Source organism: Schistocerca piceifrons, chromosome 5, assembly GCF_021461385.2.
Source record: "Schistocerca piceifrons isolate TAMUIC-IGC-003096 chromosome 5, iqSchPice1.1, whole genome shotgun sequence".
Classification (NCBI taxonomy): Eukaryota; Metazoa; Arthropoda; class Insecta; order Orthoptera; family Acrididae; genus Schistocerca; species Schistocerca piceifrons.
The window spans coordinates 305,516,418-305,531,520 of record NC_060142.1 but is presented as its reverse complement, the minus strand read 5'-3'; the positions used below and the strand labels follow the sequence as shown (position 1 = coordinate 305,531,520).

The window sequence follows — 15,103 nt, the reverse complement described above, 5'->3', positions numbered from 1 at the left end:
GGGAACCTCTTCTCCTGACGTCGGGAGAGAGACTCTCGAGCGTGTTATCTTGATACTACACTAGACTCTCGCTAATGCGGCCATTCTTGGCACATAAGGGTGCCGGATTAGCGGAAGTGCCCGATTATTGAATGTCTGAAATTTATTTTATTCATTTATTTTGTTTTTTAATTTTTTTTTTAACATAGGAAATGTAGTGTACTGTACTATATTAAACCGAAGGATACAATTTTAAGACGTAGAGTATGTACTTTATTAAATCCTAAAATACATTAATTTTCAAAGAAAACTTAGTCCTTGACTGTATACTGTATATAATTATACAGTCGTATGAAACTGGTCCCTAATTTTTAACTGTCGCAATGATGATACGCGCCGGTGGCATGCTTTGTCATGCATCCGCTTTAAAGCATTACATTGGTACTGCGCGTGTCTTCTTGTTGCATAATGCTCTCGAGGAAGACCTCGGCAGCTTCGGCACCAGCAGTGTGAGAAATCTTCATGCTCTCTCCTCCTGTGTCCTCTTCTTCATCACTTTCATCATTACTTTCTTGCACGTTTTTGATTATTTCTTCATCTGTTAAGTTTGGTCCGTATCACAGTTTTCCTCATTCACCCACTTAGTAACATCTTCCTCCTGGAAGGTTGTGAAACATGTCAGTGTACAAACTAATTGATAACTCCGAATTGACTGGCTCGTCGCTTCACTCACTACTGGATCCAACTCGGTATCAATGGATGGCCACAATTTCCTCCAGCTCTTAGTCCCATGCTTCGGCATGTTAATTGCTTTCCACGCCTTCAGCATAGTCTCGATAAAGTCGTTTTCACTTTCGTTTAGCAAGGAGACGAGAAGTGAATGTCGATAATGACTTTTAATTGATTCCAAAATTCCCTGGTCCATGGATTAAATTAGGGCTGACACATTGAGTGGGAGAAAGAGTGCTTCTGTACCATCTGACTTTATAAAAACTTCTGAAGGATGACTGGGAGAATTGTCAATTATAAGGATAGCTTTGAGTGGAAGCTTTTTCTGCTTTAGCTCTTTTCTCACTGCTGGTACAAACGTTTCATGGAACCACCGAGAGAATATATGTCTGTCCATCCACGCTTTCTTCTGAGATCAGAACTGCACTGGTAGAGTATTTTTTGTCAGTGAGTTGAAAACAACAAGGGTGTTGGAATTTTAGAATCACCATACGCGGTAGTTTATGACTCCCATTGCAATACAACACGCCATTAATGTTACGCATTGTTTCTGTTGCTTGTAACCATGAGCTTCCTTCTCGTCCTTGGCAGCTAATGTTTTTGAAGGAAGCATCTTGTAAAAGAGTCCTGTTTCATCACCATTATATAAGGCGTCAGCAGTTAAATCTTCTTCCTCTATTATCTTCCGTATCTTGCTTAGAAACTCATCAGCATCCTTATCGTTAGCTGAGCGATTTTCCTCGGTGACTGTCAGATGCCGAAAGCCATGTCGTTTTTTCCACTTTGATAGCCAACCTTCGCTCGCTGCAAGCAAGTTACTACCGCCAAGTTGTTTGTTAAATGCATCTGTTTTTCCTTTATAATCGGGCCACTGACTGAAATTCCTTTACTGCTTTGTTGTATGAACCATCTATAATTCTTCATTCTCACTCTTTCGCATAACCTTTCGTTTTCCCAACTTACTATCCATTTGTGTTGAGTACTGTTGAACAACATCTTTCTTTTTGATGTCATAAATAGTTGCTCGCCCAACATTCAACCCAGCAGCAATTGCTTTCTGCGAAGAACCTCGTTTTAACTTATCTAAAATTTCGAGTTTCTGCTTGAGGTCTAGCGTTAAGTGTTCCCTTTCAGAAGACCTGACCCGAACTGTAAAGAAAGCTACAATTTCAAATACAGTATATAAAGTATTGTTTAACTAAGCATTGTTGCGAAGGATAATTCACTGTGCACGTGGTTTTGGATATGCGCCGGATTACTGAGAGGCCGAACTACTGAGGGCCGGATTAGCGAGAGTCTAGGGTATTTGATCAAGTCCCATTCCTGTCATATCGTTGGAGTTCTCTTAGCGGTTTCTTCCTTATTTGCTAATATGCGGTAAAGAGTGCAAATGTTCTGAAGAGTTCTTGTTCTCCCGGTCACAAATAATACCACCCAGTATTAATTGTGAGTTTTCTCTCTCTCTTTTTTTTTTTTTTTTTTTTTAATGAAGGTTGAATGTCAAACAGGCTGATTAGGAGCAGGAGAGGCACCACAGGATATTTTAATTACCACTGTCCTGAATATAAGTTTGACGGTTTCCATTACAAATTATATACGTTTGAATTCCACAGAGCGAAATACTGTAACTTGTGATGGAAGAATGCTGTTCGAGGATGCGTGGCACTTCGCTTTGGTACACTGAAGACCGAATAACAGTCTTACATTTCCTCGAACATATGTTTTCTTCAGAAACATAAGCGCTATAAAATGTACATATTACTGAAAAATCGATTTTTTTTTTTAATTTTTGACGTCCTATCTCAAACGCTCGAGGGGGGATGGGGGCACCACAATAAAGTTTTTGCATTGGTTCCGAAAAATAGCAGATCCGGGACGTGGAAAGGAGAAGTGTAACAAAAGACAGCGCCAGCAGTGAAGTTGTACCAAAACATTGACATTGTTGTCGCGCTGGAGACCCTGTAATATCACATGTACACCCTCAGACAGCGTAGAGATTGACTGGTTACTATTTTTATTGTTATTATCATTTCAGCAAAATTTATTTAGTGGCCGGTGTTAGGTTTTATCCAAAGAGATTATTTTCGTTGTCTTTCTCTGACGAAACAAATATAAAAATCTAAGTATGCTTCCTTCTCTGTCGCTGAATGAAGTAGAGGTATTTTTAGCTACGGGGAATGTTTTCCAAGAAATAATAATAAACAAATATCTATAAAACTTGTAAAGAAAACGACAGTAAATGCTAGTGAGTTCAAAAAATACGTCTCGGCCAAATTAATCACTGTTAATCCACACCTTTTTAGTGCTAACAAGTGAGCGTGTACTCGTATATCACACGTCCCTCGGGCTGTAACAAAACCCTTTCCGTTTAGTTCCGTGATCTTTACTTTTCCTCGTCGTGTATCCTTTATTGGCGATTTGGAAAATTTTATCTATGCCGGCGTCTCATTTTCAATTGTCTTAAAAGAAATGAAGAGAGGCGGATGGATATTGTCGTATGGTGGATCTTATACTGAGGAGACGGAAAAAGAGGAGCGCTCTAGTTTTTGTAGCAGATTTTCCTAACTAAACGGCGGTTCTGAAAACACAGTATCGTGAACTACAGTAATATTCGACGTCTTCAGTTATTTCATATTTATGCTAGCAGAATGATTACGAATTATACACTATCCAACAAGGCCAGTTAAAGAAGTTTTCCGGCAGTGACACTGAAGAAAATACGAGAAGTGGATCCACCCGCCTAGAATCGACGATATAACATGTTTAGCAGGATGCTAAAAAAACATTCTAATCAAAATACGTTATAAGAAATGACTCTGAACGCCAAAAAAGGTGTTTGCTGCCAGTAATGCTAATGGATAAGCAAGAAATTGAGTTGAGCTTGGAATGATGTTATCATCCATTGAATGAAATTAATGGAAGAGTTAGGGTAAAATATTATTTGGGTCTTAAAATTCTTTAGTAGAAGGGTCTTCTTCAGTAACAGTCGTTTTCTGACTCACACCATCTTTTCCACAGTTTCAACTAATAGCGCAGTTTTTGGTGTGGATAACATTCTTCCCAGTCATAGCCTAATATAACGATATTGACAACTAAAGAGTTTAGAAAGAGCTTTTTATGATTTCTAATCGAGTATTGATCTTATCAGAGCCATGCACAGTTTCAGAAAAAGAAAGAGACAAGCTACTTACCAAGCTGCTGAAATCAGAACATTTACAGATGGTTCTGTTTTATTGATGATATGTTAATATGGCTAATCCACGTGAAGCATAAGTCTAAATTCCTGTCCAGAAAGTGCAAAAAGACTTTAAAGGAAAGTTAGTTGTAGTCCAGTAGAGTGAAATCCTCTCTAATTTGTATACGTTTCTTTTCCGATATTGAAATGCCATCTGCATTTAGCCAAGGAAATTAATACTGTAAGTGCCTGATCTGATAAAGCTTCCATTTAGGATAAATTTTTGTTCACGACATACAGATTGTCTACACGAAATCTCCTGAATTTCAAATGCAATTAAAAGAAACTTCAGACATAGATACTTTCAATTTGCGGCAACATGTAAAGTAGCTCAAAATGTTTTGTACAGATTTTTTTTTAAACGATCCCTTTCGTTTTGTTTTAGGTGCTAAATAATTACCAGAAATGACTACACCTCAAGAAAGAGCTCAATGCATGGTGTGATATGCAGAAACTAAATCACCAATTACTGTTCAAAGAAATTTCCAACATGAATTGCAAAGGGAGCCACCAGACGTTAAGATGATTAAGGCTTGTTATTACAAGTTCCAAACCACAGGGAGTGAAAACCGTCAAGTGCTGGCAGAAAACGCTCATCTGATGAAATGGTAGAAGAGATCTTAGAGATCTCCCAGAGAAGGCCAACGAAGTTAGTTCGCCAAGCATCGCGAGAGCCAACATCCTTTGCTCGACAGTTCACAAGGTGCTGCGTAAACAACTTCGCTTGCTCGCTTACGAAGTTCAAATTGCGCAGGCATTGAAGCAAAACGACTCGCTGTCTACTTACGAATTTGCTGTTGAGATGGTTGGACCAGATCGGACGAAATCCCAAATATCTAGGAAATGTCGTTTTCTCTGACAAAGCAACCTTCCACAAATGTGGGAAGGTTAATCTGCATAACACTCGCAGTTTTCACGAACATATCAGAGACAGAGAAAAGGAGAATGTGTGACATGCGCTGATGAAAGAGAGCATGGTTGGACCAATTTGCTTCATCGAATAAACAGTAACAGGAATCGTTTACCTGCACGTGCTCGAGCAATTTTCTGCCTCTCAGCTTCTTTTCCTTCAGATATATGTGATCTCCCAGCAGGGTGGAGCGCCATCACACAGAGCCTACGTGTTCGTGACTTCATGAACCGAAAATTTACACAGCAATGGATGGGATGAAACGGACCATCCAAGTGCCACCGCGATTTCCGGACATAATCTTTCTCCATTTATTCCTCTGGCGTTATGTGAAAGATATTCTGTATGTCTCGCCTGTTCGTGACCTTAAGGCGATCTCCGCAGAGGAATTTTGGTTGAAATAGCCTCCATCACCGCAGACATGGTGTGCGAATGTGGAATGAGAGACTGCAGCTAGACATTTTACGATTTTAGAAAAGAGCCCATTTAGAAGTGTAATAATTTTTTGTAAAAAATGTTTTGTATTATTTTACACGATGCTGCAAGTATCTGCGTCTCACAGCTGTTTTTTATTGTTTTGAAAATCAAAGAGGTTTCATCTGGACACCCTCTGCATCATCAGCATACTGAAAAATCCTGACTGACGGTGAAAAAATTGTTCTGAAATGTGAGTTGTAGAGTATGTCATGAAGTGGGCTTACGGTAACCCCTTGGGATACTCTTCAAATAATTCTGGGACCTTGTAGTTCATTTTTTTGATGTGCTAGTATTTTACATGCACTTACAAACTATTAGATTCCTGAAACAAAACTGAACTGAAAGTCCATATGTAATAAGTTTTGGAGCATGACTGGAGGTAATACATTGTGTAAGCATCAGAAGTATCTGCAAGCAGCACTAGAGGATTAGCCACTTGAATTTCATTTGACAAAATGGAGAGGTTGTCTAGCGTACTTTTACCCTTGCGAAAACCAAATTTTAATATAGGAAGTAGTTTACTCGATTCGGTCCACCGTTTCAGTCTATGTTAATCACATATTCAAAAGTGTTTTAACGAAGCAACAGGATAATTCAATTGGTCCAAATGATCTGTCGTCGAGTACATTAGCTGTAGGTTTTTGAATTGGTAGTATTGTTTGAATTGTGCTATCGGTTTTCATCCTTGTTGTTGTTGTTGTTGTTGTTGTGGTCTTCAGTCCAGAGACTGGTTTGATGCTGCTCTCCATGCTACTCTGTCCTGTGCAAGCCTCTTTATCCCCGAGTAACTACTGCAACCTACATCTTTCTGAATATGCTTAATGTATTCATATCTGGACTCCCTCTACGATTTTTACCCTCCGTCCAATACTAAATAGGTGATCCCTTGATGCCTCAGGATGTGTCCTACCAACCAAACTCCTCTCGTCAATTCTGTTCAGTACCTCCTCATTAATTACGTGATCTACCTCTTTAATCTTCAGCGTTCTTTTGTAGTACCACATTTCGAAAGCTTCTATTCAGTTCTTGTCCAAACTATTTATCGTCCATATTTCCCTTCCATACATCGCTACACTCCATACAAATACTTTCAGACACTTAAATCTACACTCAGTTTTAACAAATTTCTCTTCTTCAGAAACGTTTTCCTTGTCGTAGCAAGTCTACATTTTATATCCTCTCTACTTCGGCCATCATCAGTTATTTTCCTTGCCAGACAGCAAAACTCATCTACCACTTTAAGTGTTTCGTTTCCTAATCTAATTCCTTCAGCATCGCCTGATTTAATTCTACTACATTCCATTAACCTCGTTTTGCTTTCGGTGATGTTCATCTTGTATCCTCCTTTCTCACCCATACAGTGTTGTAATGCTGAATAAGTGCATTTGAGTAGTAGTAGATACATGACGTATTATCAGACAGTTGCGTCTATCCCAAAAGAGGAATCAGCAGTGTCATTCGGATCTTTCTGCTGTTCTGAATGGTGAAAAGAGTTGCATTAAATATAATCCTAGCTGTCAGTACTTGGTAGGTTGAAAGGTAGATATACCATGAGAGAATCCAGTTTGACTGTAAATGCATCGAAACAAACATCATCCATTTGACTGAAAGTATTTCCAACTTACTTTCCTTCAGGCACGTACCACAGAAATACAAAATTTCTTAAGTGACGTTTCAGTCATCGACTGTAATTACTCTCTGCGCTCCACTATTGCTCAGTTTCCGCTATTACGCTATATTATAGTAGCCTGACAGTTTGATGGCCTGTGCTCATCCACGCTAACTACCCGCCTGATAGTAATATAATAGTCGAAATGGCCAATATTACAGTCATGGCGGAAATGTTGTCATTGCAGATATTTCCTTAATTTCTTATCACACAGCCGTACCAAAGATACGTTAGATTATTTTTGTGTTCTTAAAGTTCTTCAGTCTTTCATGAAATACACCTTGACATATCGACTGACTACAAAGATAACTCAAGAGGGGTGGGGGAGGGGGGGGGCACTATCAAGTTATTGCTATTGACTTAAAATGATGATATGATGGAAAAATTCTCGGGTATCACACCGGATGCGTATGTGAAAGGAGAACTTTGCCACCTTGACTCTTATCGGACAGTTCTGCCTTCATTACATCCGCTGGGAAAACCTTAACCTCACGACACATATTGTGTATTCTATGAAGGTAATAACCACGAAGCTCGCAGAACGACGGCAGCATATGGTGGATTTATGCAAGCCTGGCCAAATGTTTACTTATCATCTGAGTTGAGTGATGGTCATGGTGGCCGACTATGGGATTCAGACGAGGGATTTATAGATTTTCCTGCCAATAGAACAGGAAAGCGAGATCAAAATCTAATAGTCATGGGGGATTAGAAGACTGTTGTAGGACAAGGCGCATATAAAATCGTTACCGGAGAATATGGGCTTGGTACTAGGAATGAGAGAGGAGAAAGACTGAGTTCTACAATGAGTTCTCAGATAGTAATAGCGAATACTCCGTCAAGAAGCATAAGAGGGGGAGGCACACTTGGAAAAGGCCGAGAGATACGGAAAGATTTCATTTAGATTACATCATGGTCAGACAAAGATTCCGAAATCAGATGTTGGTTTGTAAGGCGCACCCAGGAGCAGTTATAGATATCACCATTTAGTAATGATGAAGACTAGGCTGAAGTTTAAGAGAGTAGTAAGGAAGAATCAGTGCCTAAAGAAGTGCGATATGGAAGTACTAACTAAGGAGTGAAAAGATACGTCTGAAGTTCCCGGAGGTTATAGATATTGCGATAATTAATAGTTCAGTAGGCAGTTTAGTTGAAGGGGCGTGGACATCTCTAAAACGGGCGGTCACAAGAAAAATTAGATACAAAGAGGGTAACTGCAGCGAAACCATATGTAACGGAGAACACACTTCAGTTAATCAGTGAAAGAAGGAAATGCAAAAATCTTCAGGGAAAAGTCACTTAGGAATGAAATAAACTGGAAGTGGAGGGAAGCCAAGCTGAAATGGCTCCTTGAAAAATGTGAAGAAATCTACAATGAAATGATGAAGAACTCACTCAGTACATAGAAAAGTCAAAACAACCTTCGGTGAAATTAAAAGTAAGGGTAGTAACATTAAGAGTTCTATGGGAATTCCATCGTTAAATGCAGAGGACAGAGCTGATAAGTGGACAGAGTACGTTAAAGGGCTCCGTGATAGGGAGAATTTGTGATAGAAGAAGAAACAGTAGTCGTTAGGGAAGAGATAGGGAATCCAGTACTATAATCAGAATTTAAAAGAGCATTGGAGGACTTAAGATCAAATAAGGCAGAAGGGATAACATTCCGTCAGAATTTCTAAAATCGTTGAGGGAAGTTGCAACAAAACGACTATTCACGTTCGCATGTAGACTATATAAGACTAGCGATATACCGTCAGACTTCTTGGAAAACATCATCCACACGATTCCGAAGACAGCAACAGCCGACAAGTGCGAGAATTATCGCACAATCAGCGTAACAGCTGATGCATCCAACTTGCTGACAAGAATAATATACAGAAGAATGGAAAAGAAAACTGAGGATCTGTAAGATGATGATCGGTTTGGCCTTACGGAAGATAAAGGCACTAAAGAGGCAGTTCTCAAGTATTCGTTTATAATAGAGGGAAGACTGGAGAAAAATCAAGACACGTGCATAGGATTTGTCGACCCGGAAAAACCATTCAATAATGTAAAATGGTGTAAAGTGATCGAAATTCCGAGAAAAGTAGGGGTAAGCTATAGGGAAAGATGGGAAAATTTCCATATATACAAGAACCAAGAGGGAAAAATACGAGTGGAAGACAACGAACAAAGAGCACGGATTAAATAGGGTCTAAACAGGAATACGGCCTTTCGCCTTTACCGTTCAATCAATACGTCGAAGAAGCAATGACAGAAATAAAAGTTCAAGAGTGGGATTAAAATTCGAGGCGACAAGATATCAATGTTAAGATTCGCTGATGACATTGTTATGCTCGGTGAAAGTGAAGAATTGCAGGACCTGTTGTGGAATGAACAGTCTAATGAGCACATAATATGGACTGAGAGTAAATCGAAGAAAGATGGAAGTGATGACAAGTAGCAGAAATAAGAACAGCGAGAAACTCAACATCAGGATTGATGATCACAAAGCAGATGAAGTTAATAAATCCTGCTACCTCGCCAGAAAAATATCCTACGACGGACGGTGCAAGGAGGACATAAAAAGCACACTATCTCTGGCAAAAGGGGCATTCCTGGCTAAGAAAAATCTACTAGTATCAAACATAGGCCTTAATTTGAGGAAGAAATTTCTGAGGATGTACGTTTAGAGTACAGAATTTGTGTAGGTACATGGTGAAAGACCCCCGGATATGGTAAAGATAAAATTTACAAAAAAAAAAAAGAAATGAAACAGCGATCGACTATAAGAGTCAGCAAAGACATTAATTTTGAATGTATGGTAAGGCGTGATTTTGTTTCGCTCTCTTGTATGTAGAAGGATGGTTAAGATGTATTGCTCGAAGTATGACGTGCTACAAGTGTTATGTATCTTATGTGATTCTGAATAAGAGAAGACTTAACAGAGTATTAAGCATTTTTACTGAAGTGGAGTGGAGCCTAGTTGGGAGGATTTTCTTCAATTTTTGACATGCAATGGTGTCCTTGGAGTCGGCTGCCTGCATCTGCAATTAAAATGTAAGAGGAAGTTCGAATAGCACAATTCCGTAAATACAGAACATTTACTAATAATGCAGTTGTACTATATTCAATAAAAATTTTCTGGGCTTGTGACCGCATTGTCAATATATATAAAACTATAGAAGTTTCGATCCCTGTTGCAAGGTACCTTCTTCAGGGTGTTTTTATTTACTGCTGAGTGAGAAAGCTTTGTGTCTTATATATCTGCAGGTACATAAGAAACAAATTTTTCTCATTCAGCAGTAAACAAAAACACCCTGAAGAAGGTGCCTTGCAACAGGGACCAAAACGTTGGTAGTTTTACATATATTGACAATGCAGTCTGCAGTATATAAGAAATAAAGTTTTCTCATTCAGCAGTAAACAGGAGCACGCTAAATAATGTACCTTGCAAAAGGGACCGAAACGTCGGTAGTTTTAAATGTACTGACAATGCGGTCATAAACCAAGAAAATTATTAGTGAATGTGACAATGGCCACGGAAGCCTACGTTTATACAATTGTACTATACTTTAAATTTTTTTCCATTTTTTATTTTATTTACTATAAAACAATTGGGGACCTAAGTGCCACGACTTCAGGGCACCGGTTCTAAGTAGGGTTTGTTAACTATTGTTATAGTAAGAAATTTACATGACATTGTCATTAGTCATAAAAACTAATTGTCTGCATTTTCTTTTTGAATGAATCACAATGCGGAGCACGGGAAGCAAAAAGGCAAAAATTGAGGGGAAAATTTTGGATAGAAATAAGAACTGGACACAGGTTATGTGATATTTTCCATAGTAAGCTGTTTTGTTCGGAGCAGCAAAGGCAGGGCGGCTACAAAAGTTTGCTTGCTTGGTTCCGCTTGGTAGCGCCTCTATTGATGTAGATAGAAACCTTTTCCTCATTATTCCCTTCCTTGAATTTTATGGTGGAAAATTTACAGGAATTTTTCAGTGCGATATGCGTTGTCAGTAAAACATAAAGAATTGCGGACACAATAGTTTTCGTATCATAACAGACGTAAAAAAGGGTTTGACATTGTATACATTACAATTATCAAGTGTAATAATTAGCATACAAAATTTTGGCGTTTTTCATGAAATTTTTATTTTTGCATATTCATACAACATGGCAGAAAAATATAAAATATAGCGAAAACGCAATCAGCCAAGATGGCGTAGAATTGCGCACTGGAACAACTGAAGTTCAGGCGCCATCATGCCTACTGCAGAAGATTTAAGTAGGTCAGAGATGAGTGTCGCAGGTGTGACAAATGATAGCGACACTCCACAGCAGAATAACCTTGACGACACAATGTCTACAATTGACGAGACAATGTCACGCATCCCCCAGAGTGATACCGTATACTACTCATGAATGAAAAATTGGAAAGCGATACAAATATGAATCTTGACAACACGTTACAAACACCACTATTTCACAACACAAACATTAACTCGGGAAGTTCAGCTGACAGCAACCACACTAATACAACTGATGCACTTCTGTGGCAGTTATTATCAAAACATAAACACGAAATTACATAGTATGAAGACAAATTTCAGCGATATGAAACAAGATATGAATACCAAAATTTATACTTGACACAAGATATGAACACGTTAAAACACCAACAAAACACAGTTATACAAAATCTAAAAACAATGAAACAAGAACAAAAACAAGTATTCAAGGATTTGCATGACACGATCTCACAGAAATTCAATGACTTAGCCAAAAATTTTCGCACTGAAATCGACGCAAGATTGAATGATAGAGTAGGTGTTTCAAATATCGCCCCTGCGCATAATATCGCCTATCTGCATTTAGAAGTAGAGAGCCTGTATACCCCTTTCTTTACCGAATTTCGAAGTTTGAGAAAAAAATATCAGCACTCGTTTCTATACTTATTTAGGTGCATAAATGTAAAATATGATATAATCTTTTTTTATATGTTTTATTCCAAAAATTTTTGGATGTTGCTTTTAAGCAATAGTGGTTCTTACAGGTAGTTACATCATAGGAACAAAATTCAATAAACATGGCTTCATTTAAGCAAAATATTGGTTTATACATCACATTTTACAGCTTAGAAGTCTGCGCACAGCATTTTTATTGTTGACAATGTGGTGATGACTAATTTTCCTTCGAGTAATTAACAAATTCAACTCTGTGTATTAGTAAAAATTTGAAATTTTTGTACTGCAAACTTTCACGTATCTTGTCAGACATCAGTGTGTGTTGTATCTTCTCCTTATGAAGTTATTATATTCCATGAAAGATGTGGAAACACTTCTTATTTACTGTGAGACACAGATGCACTTTACACTTCGTGCAAAAAATTTGTGTAGTAGACTTAATACAAACTTTACATCGACCTTTCTTCTCTACCATATCTGCAAAGTGTTCGAACCCATCGAAACGCTCATCCATAACTGGAGCTGCACATACAGTCCTTTTTGCTGCAGGAGTCCTTGTCAACATTTCAGAACTTGGTCTTCCTCTCTTCTTTTGGGAAGCTGATTTCCTCGCAAGCAGTAGACCTGCAGCAATATTAGCTTGGAACTGCAGGAGTGGCATCTTTGAGGTTTTGCCACGTTGGACCATAAGGCGTCGTTGGAGTAGCCATCCATTGACAAATGCTACAGACAAACACCAGTACACAATGCGCATATACCACTTCCGTGACCTCAAGTTGATACAGTATAGCTCTATCAACATGTCAGCAAGGTCCACGCCCCCCATATGTTTGTTGTACTTTTGCACTATGTAAGGTCTAGGTACATCAATGAATTTCTTTTCAGATGCAGAATAGCGTCTACATGTTGCCATGGGCTCAACACAAGCATATGTTGACACGAAATTTATGCATTTTCTGTCAAACCAGTGTACTAAAGCTACATTGTTTGTTGCCTCCACTCTCCAGTCACAGAAGCCATGTCCAGTTTTCTCGTGCTCCACTTCAGTTTTCAACGGACATTTTCCCATCCTGTCTGTCCTGATAGTGCCACAGAATTCAATACCCCTTTCTTTCAGGGCAATTGCTAATGGTATAGACGAAAACCAACTATCAGCGAACACCTTGAAATGCTGTTTCTCTGGCAATGTTTCCGTCAATGCCAAAACAATATCCCCAGTCAAACCTAATCCTCTATCACTCCAGGTGTTTTTGCCAACATAAATTTCAAAATCATACATCATGTCTGAAGGACCAGCTCTCGTAAAAGATTTGTAGCCCCACTTGCGAGGCTTATTTCTTACGTACTGTTTCAAACCGCTTCTACCCTTAATTGGTATTATCTGTTCATCAACAGCTTGGTACTCTTCTGGAGGGAGTGTCTTCAATGACGACTGCAATGCAGATAAAAGTGGGCGAATCTTGAAGAGTTTGTCACGGTTACTATTAGCTTCAGGCAAGTCTTGATTGTTGACAACATGAAAATACCATGGTAGCTGGAAGAAGCGAATTCTGCTCATCACATCAGCTATTGGTGAATATCTACACTCATTCGACCAGTATAAATGAATGGAAAGCATTTTGATTATCCCCATGTGCAGTAAAATACCAACAAACTGCTCCATTTCATTTTTGCTCGTCTGCAACGAAACTGAACCTTTCTGCAAAGCATAGATATTGGACTACACAGCAATGAGTTCAAATACGTCATCATTCACAAATATTTTATAATATTGCAAAGGTGTCATTTTCTCTATTTGGTGGTGGTGGAAGTGATCCTTACCAATCTGTGTCTTGTACGACAAAATCAGTTTTTCTGAATTTATAATCACTACGCTTACATCTATGTTTTACTTGCTGCTGCTGCTGCTGTTCACGTGTAGATGGTGCTCCTTCATTTGTATTGTTGTCGCTTACATCTGATTTTGGCTGAGAATCAATAACTTTACCACTCCTGACTGCATCAGCCTGAAATTTAAAGATATTGACGTCGAAAATACGTAATTATACTTATGTACTTTCTCAATATTGTTACTTCTGTTAGTGATCCCTACCTTTGGAAATTCATATTCTGTCTCTTGCTCCTCTCTAATTGCCGAAATTTCAGCTGCATCCTCCTTTTCCACCATCTGAATTCAATTCATGACAGCTGCTTCGGAAATAGCTTGAGAACTTTCATCAATTTCGACAGTTTCTTCTTTATCTTCGTCCCCAACTTCTGATATATCCCCATCAAGGACATCAATGTATGCATTGAACTCATTATCGGGTAAATTCGTAATAGATTCTAGGTCAGCATCAGTCAAAAAGTCAGACATGGTGACGCAATATTTAAAAACTGTCTAGAATGTGATTTTATACCTGCAAAGCAAAATTTCAAGCACCTACATCAATAGATTTGTAAAGCGAGGCATTATGTTACGGAATTTCCACTCAATTCCACTGTTGCTTTGAAGCAACATAAGGTTTTTCGCAGTTTATCTTATCCGGAAATCATTATGCAAGTCAAATGTATGATGTACTTATGCAGGAAGGATTGTCACAACACATGATAATTATTTCACTGTAAACGAAAGCGCAAAACTTACATATTTTACCCGTTTTTTATCATCAATTCTTCACAATGAAGACTGCAGCAACTAGTCACGCTCAACAATTGTTTTCTTCTTCCCGCGCGTTAATTCCTGCCATTTGTTGTCAGGAACAGTCACTACTGGCATAGAGCTTCAAGTAAACAGTGAGAAAGCGTAGTTAAAATCGGTTTGATGCAAAATACATGTACGGAAAGACGATGTTTCTTATAAGCTACGCTGGTAAATAAAGGGATATAGAGAGAGTGGCCATAGGTGAAGTTGCACATGATTGGTTGATTAGCTTTGGCGCCATTTTTCTGCCAAACGTCTCGCGCGCTTCGTATGTTCGCCGTGCTTTTGACTTGAAGTTCAGAGGACTTTTGGAAACGATTAAAAGGTATTTGAATTATTGAGAGACTTGTTATGCGTTGTGCATGCATGTTCGATTTAGTTGTATATCGTTTTTAAGCTCTTATTTCTTTAACAGTTCGTGCATACTGGTAGCATCACAAGCTTTTCTGAAACCAATATCTGGTAGTCCTTG

At 38.6% G+C, this 15,103-nt stretch overlaps 1 protein-coding gene across 1 annotated transcript; it reads right to left on the bottom strand.

Moving 5' to 3' along the window:
* Window positions 1-5,634: 5,634 nt before the first annotated feature.
* LOC124798955 (piggyBac transposable element-derived protein 3-like) lies at window positions 5,635-14,115 on the bottom strand. The gene is made up of 4 exons (XM_047262489.1): window positions 14,041-14,115; window positions 13,841-13,954; window positions 12,397-13,647; window positions 5,635-5,652 (listed from the first exon to the last, which is right to left on the bottom strand). Exons 1-4 carry the CDS (start codon window positions 14,113-14,115, stop codon window positions 5,635-5,637), a joined length of 1,458 nt encoding a protein of 485 aa, XP_047118445.1.
* Between the last annotated feature and the right edge of the window lie 988 nt (window positions 14,116-15,103).

What these genes read in the sequence shown, in the direction of transcription:
- LOC124798955 (XM_047262489.1), bottom strand. Translation starts at nt 14,115, where the DNA reads ATGGTGGAAAAGGAGGATGCAGCTGAAATTTCGGCAATTAGAGAGGAG. An exon ending in CAGAATATGAATTTCCAAAG is followed by an intron (nt 13,955 to 14,040) that starts GTAGGGATCACT and finishes TTTAAATTTCAG; the next exon opens with GCTGATGCAGTCAGGAGTGG. An exon ending in AACAGCAGCAGCAGCAGCAA is followed by an intron (nt 13,648 to 13,840) that starts GTAAAACATAGA and finishes TATGCTTTGCAG; the next exon opens with AAAGGTTCAGTTTCGTTGCA.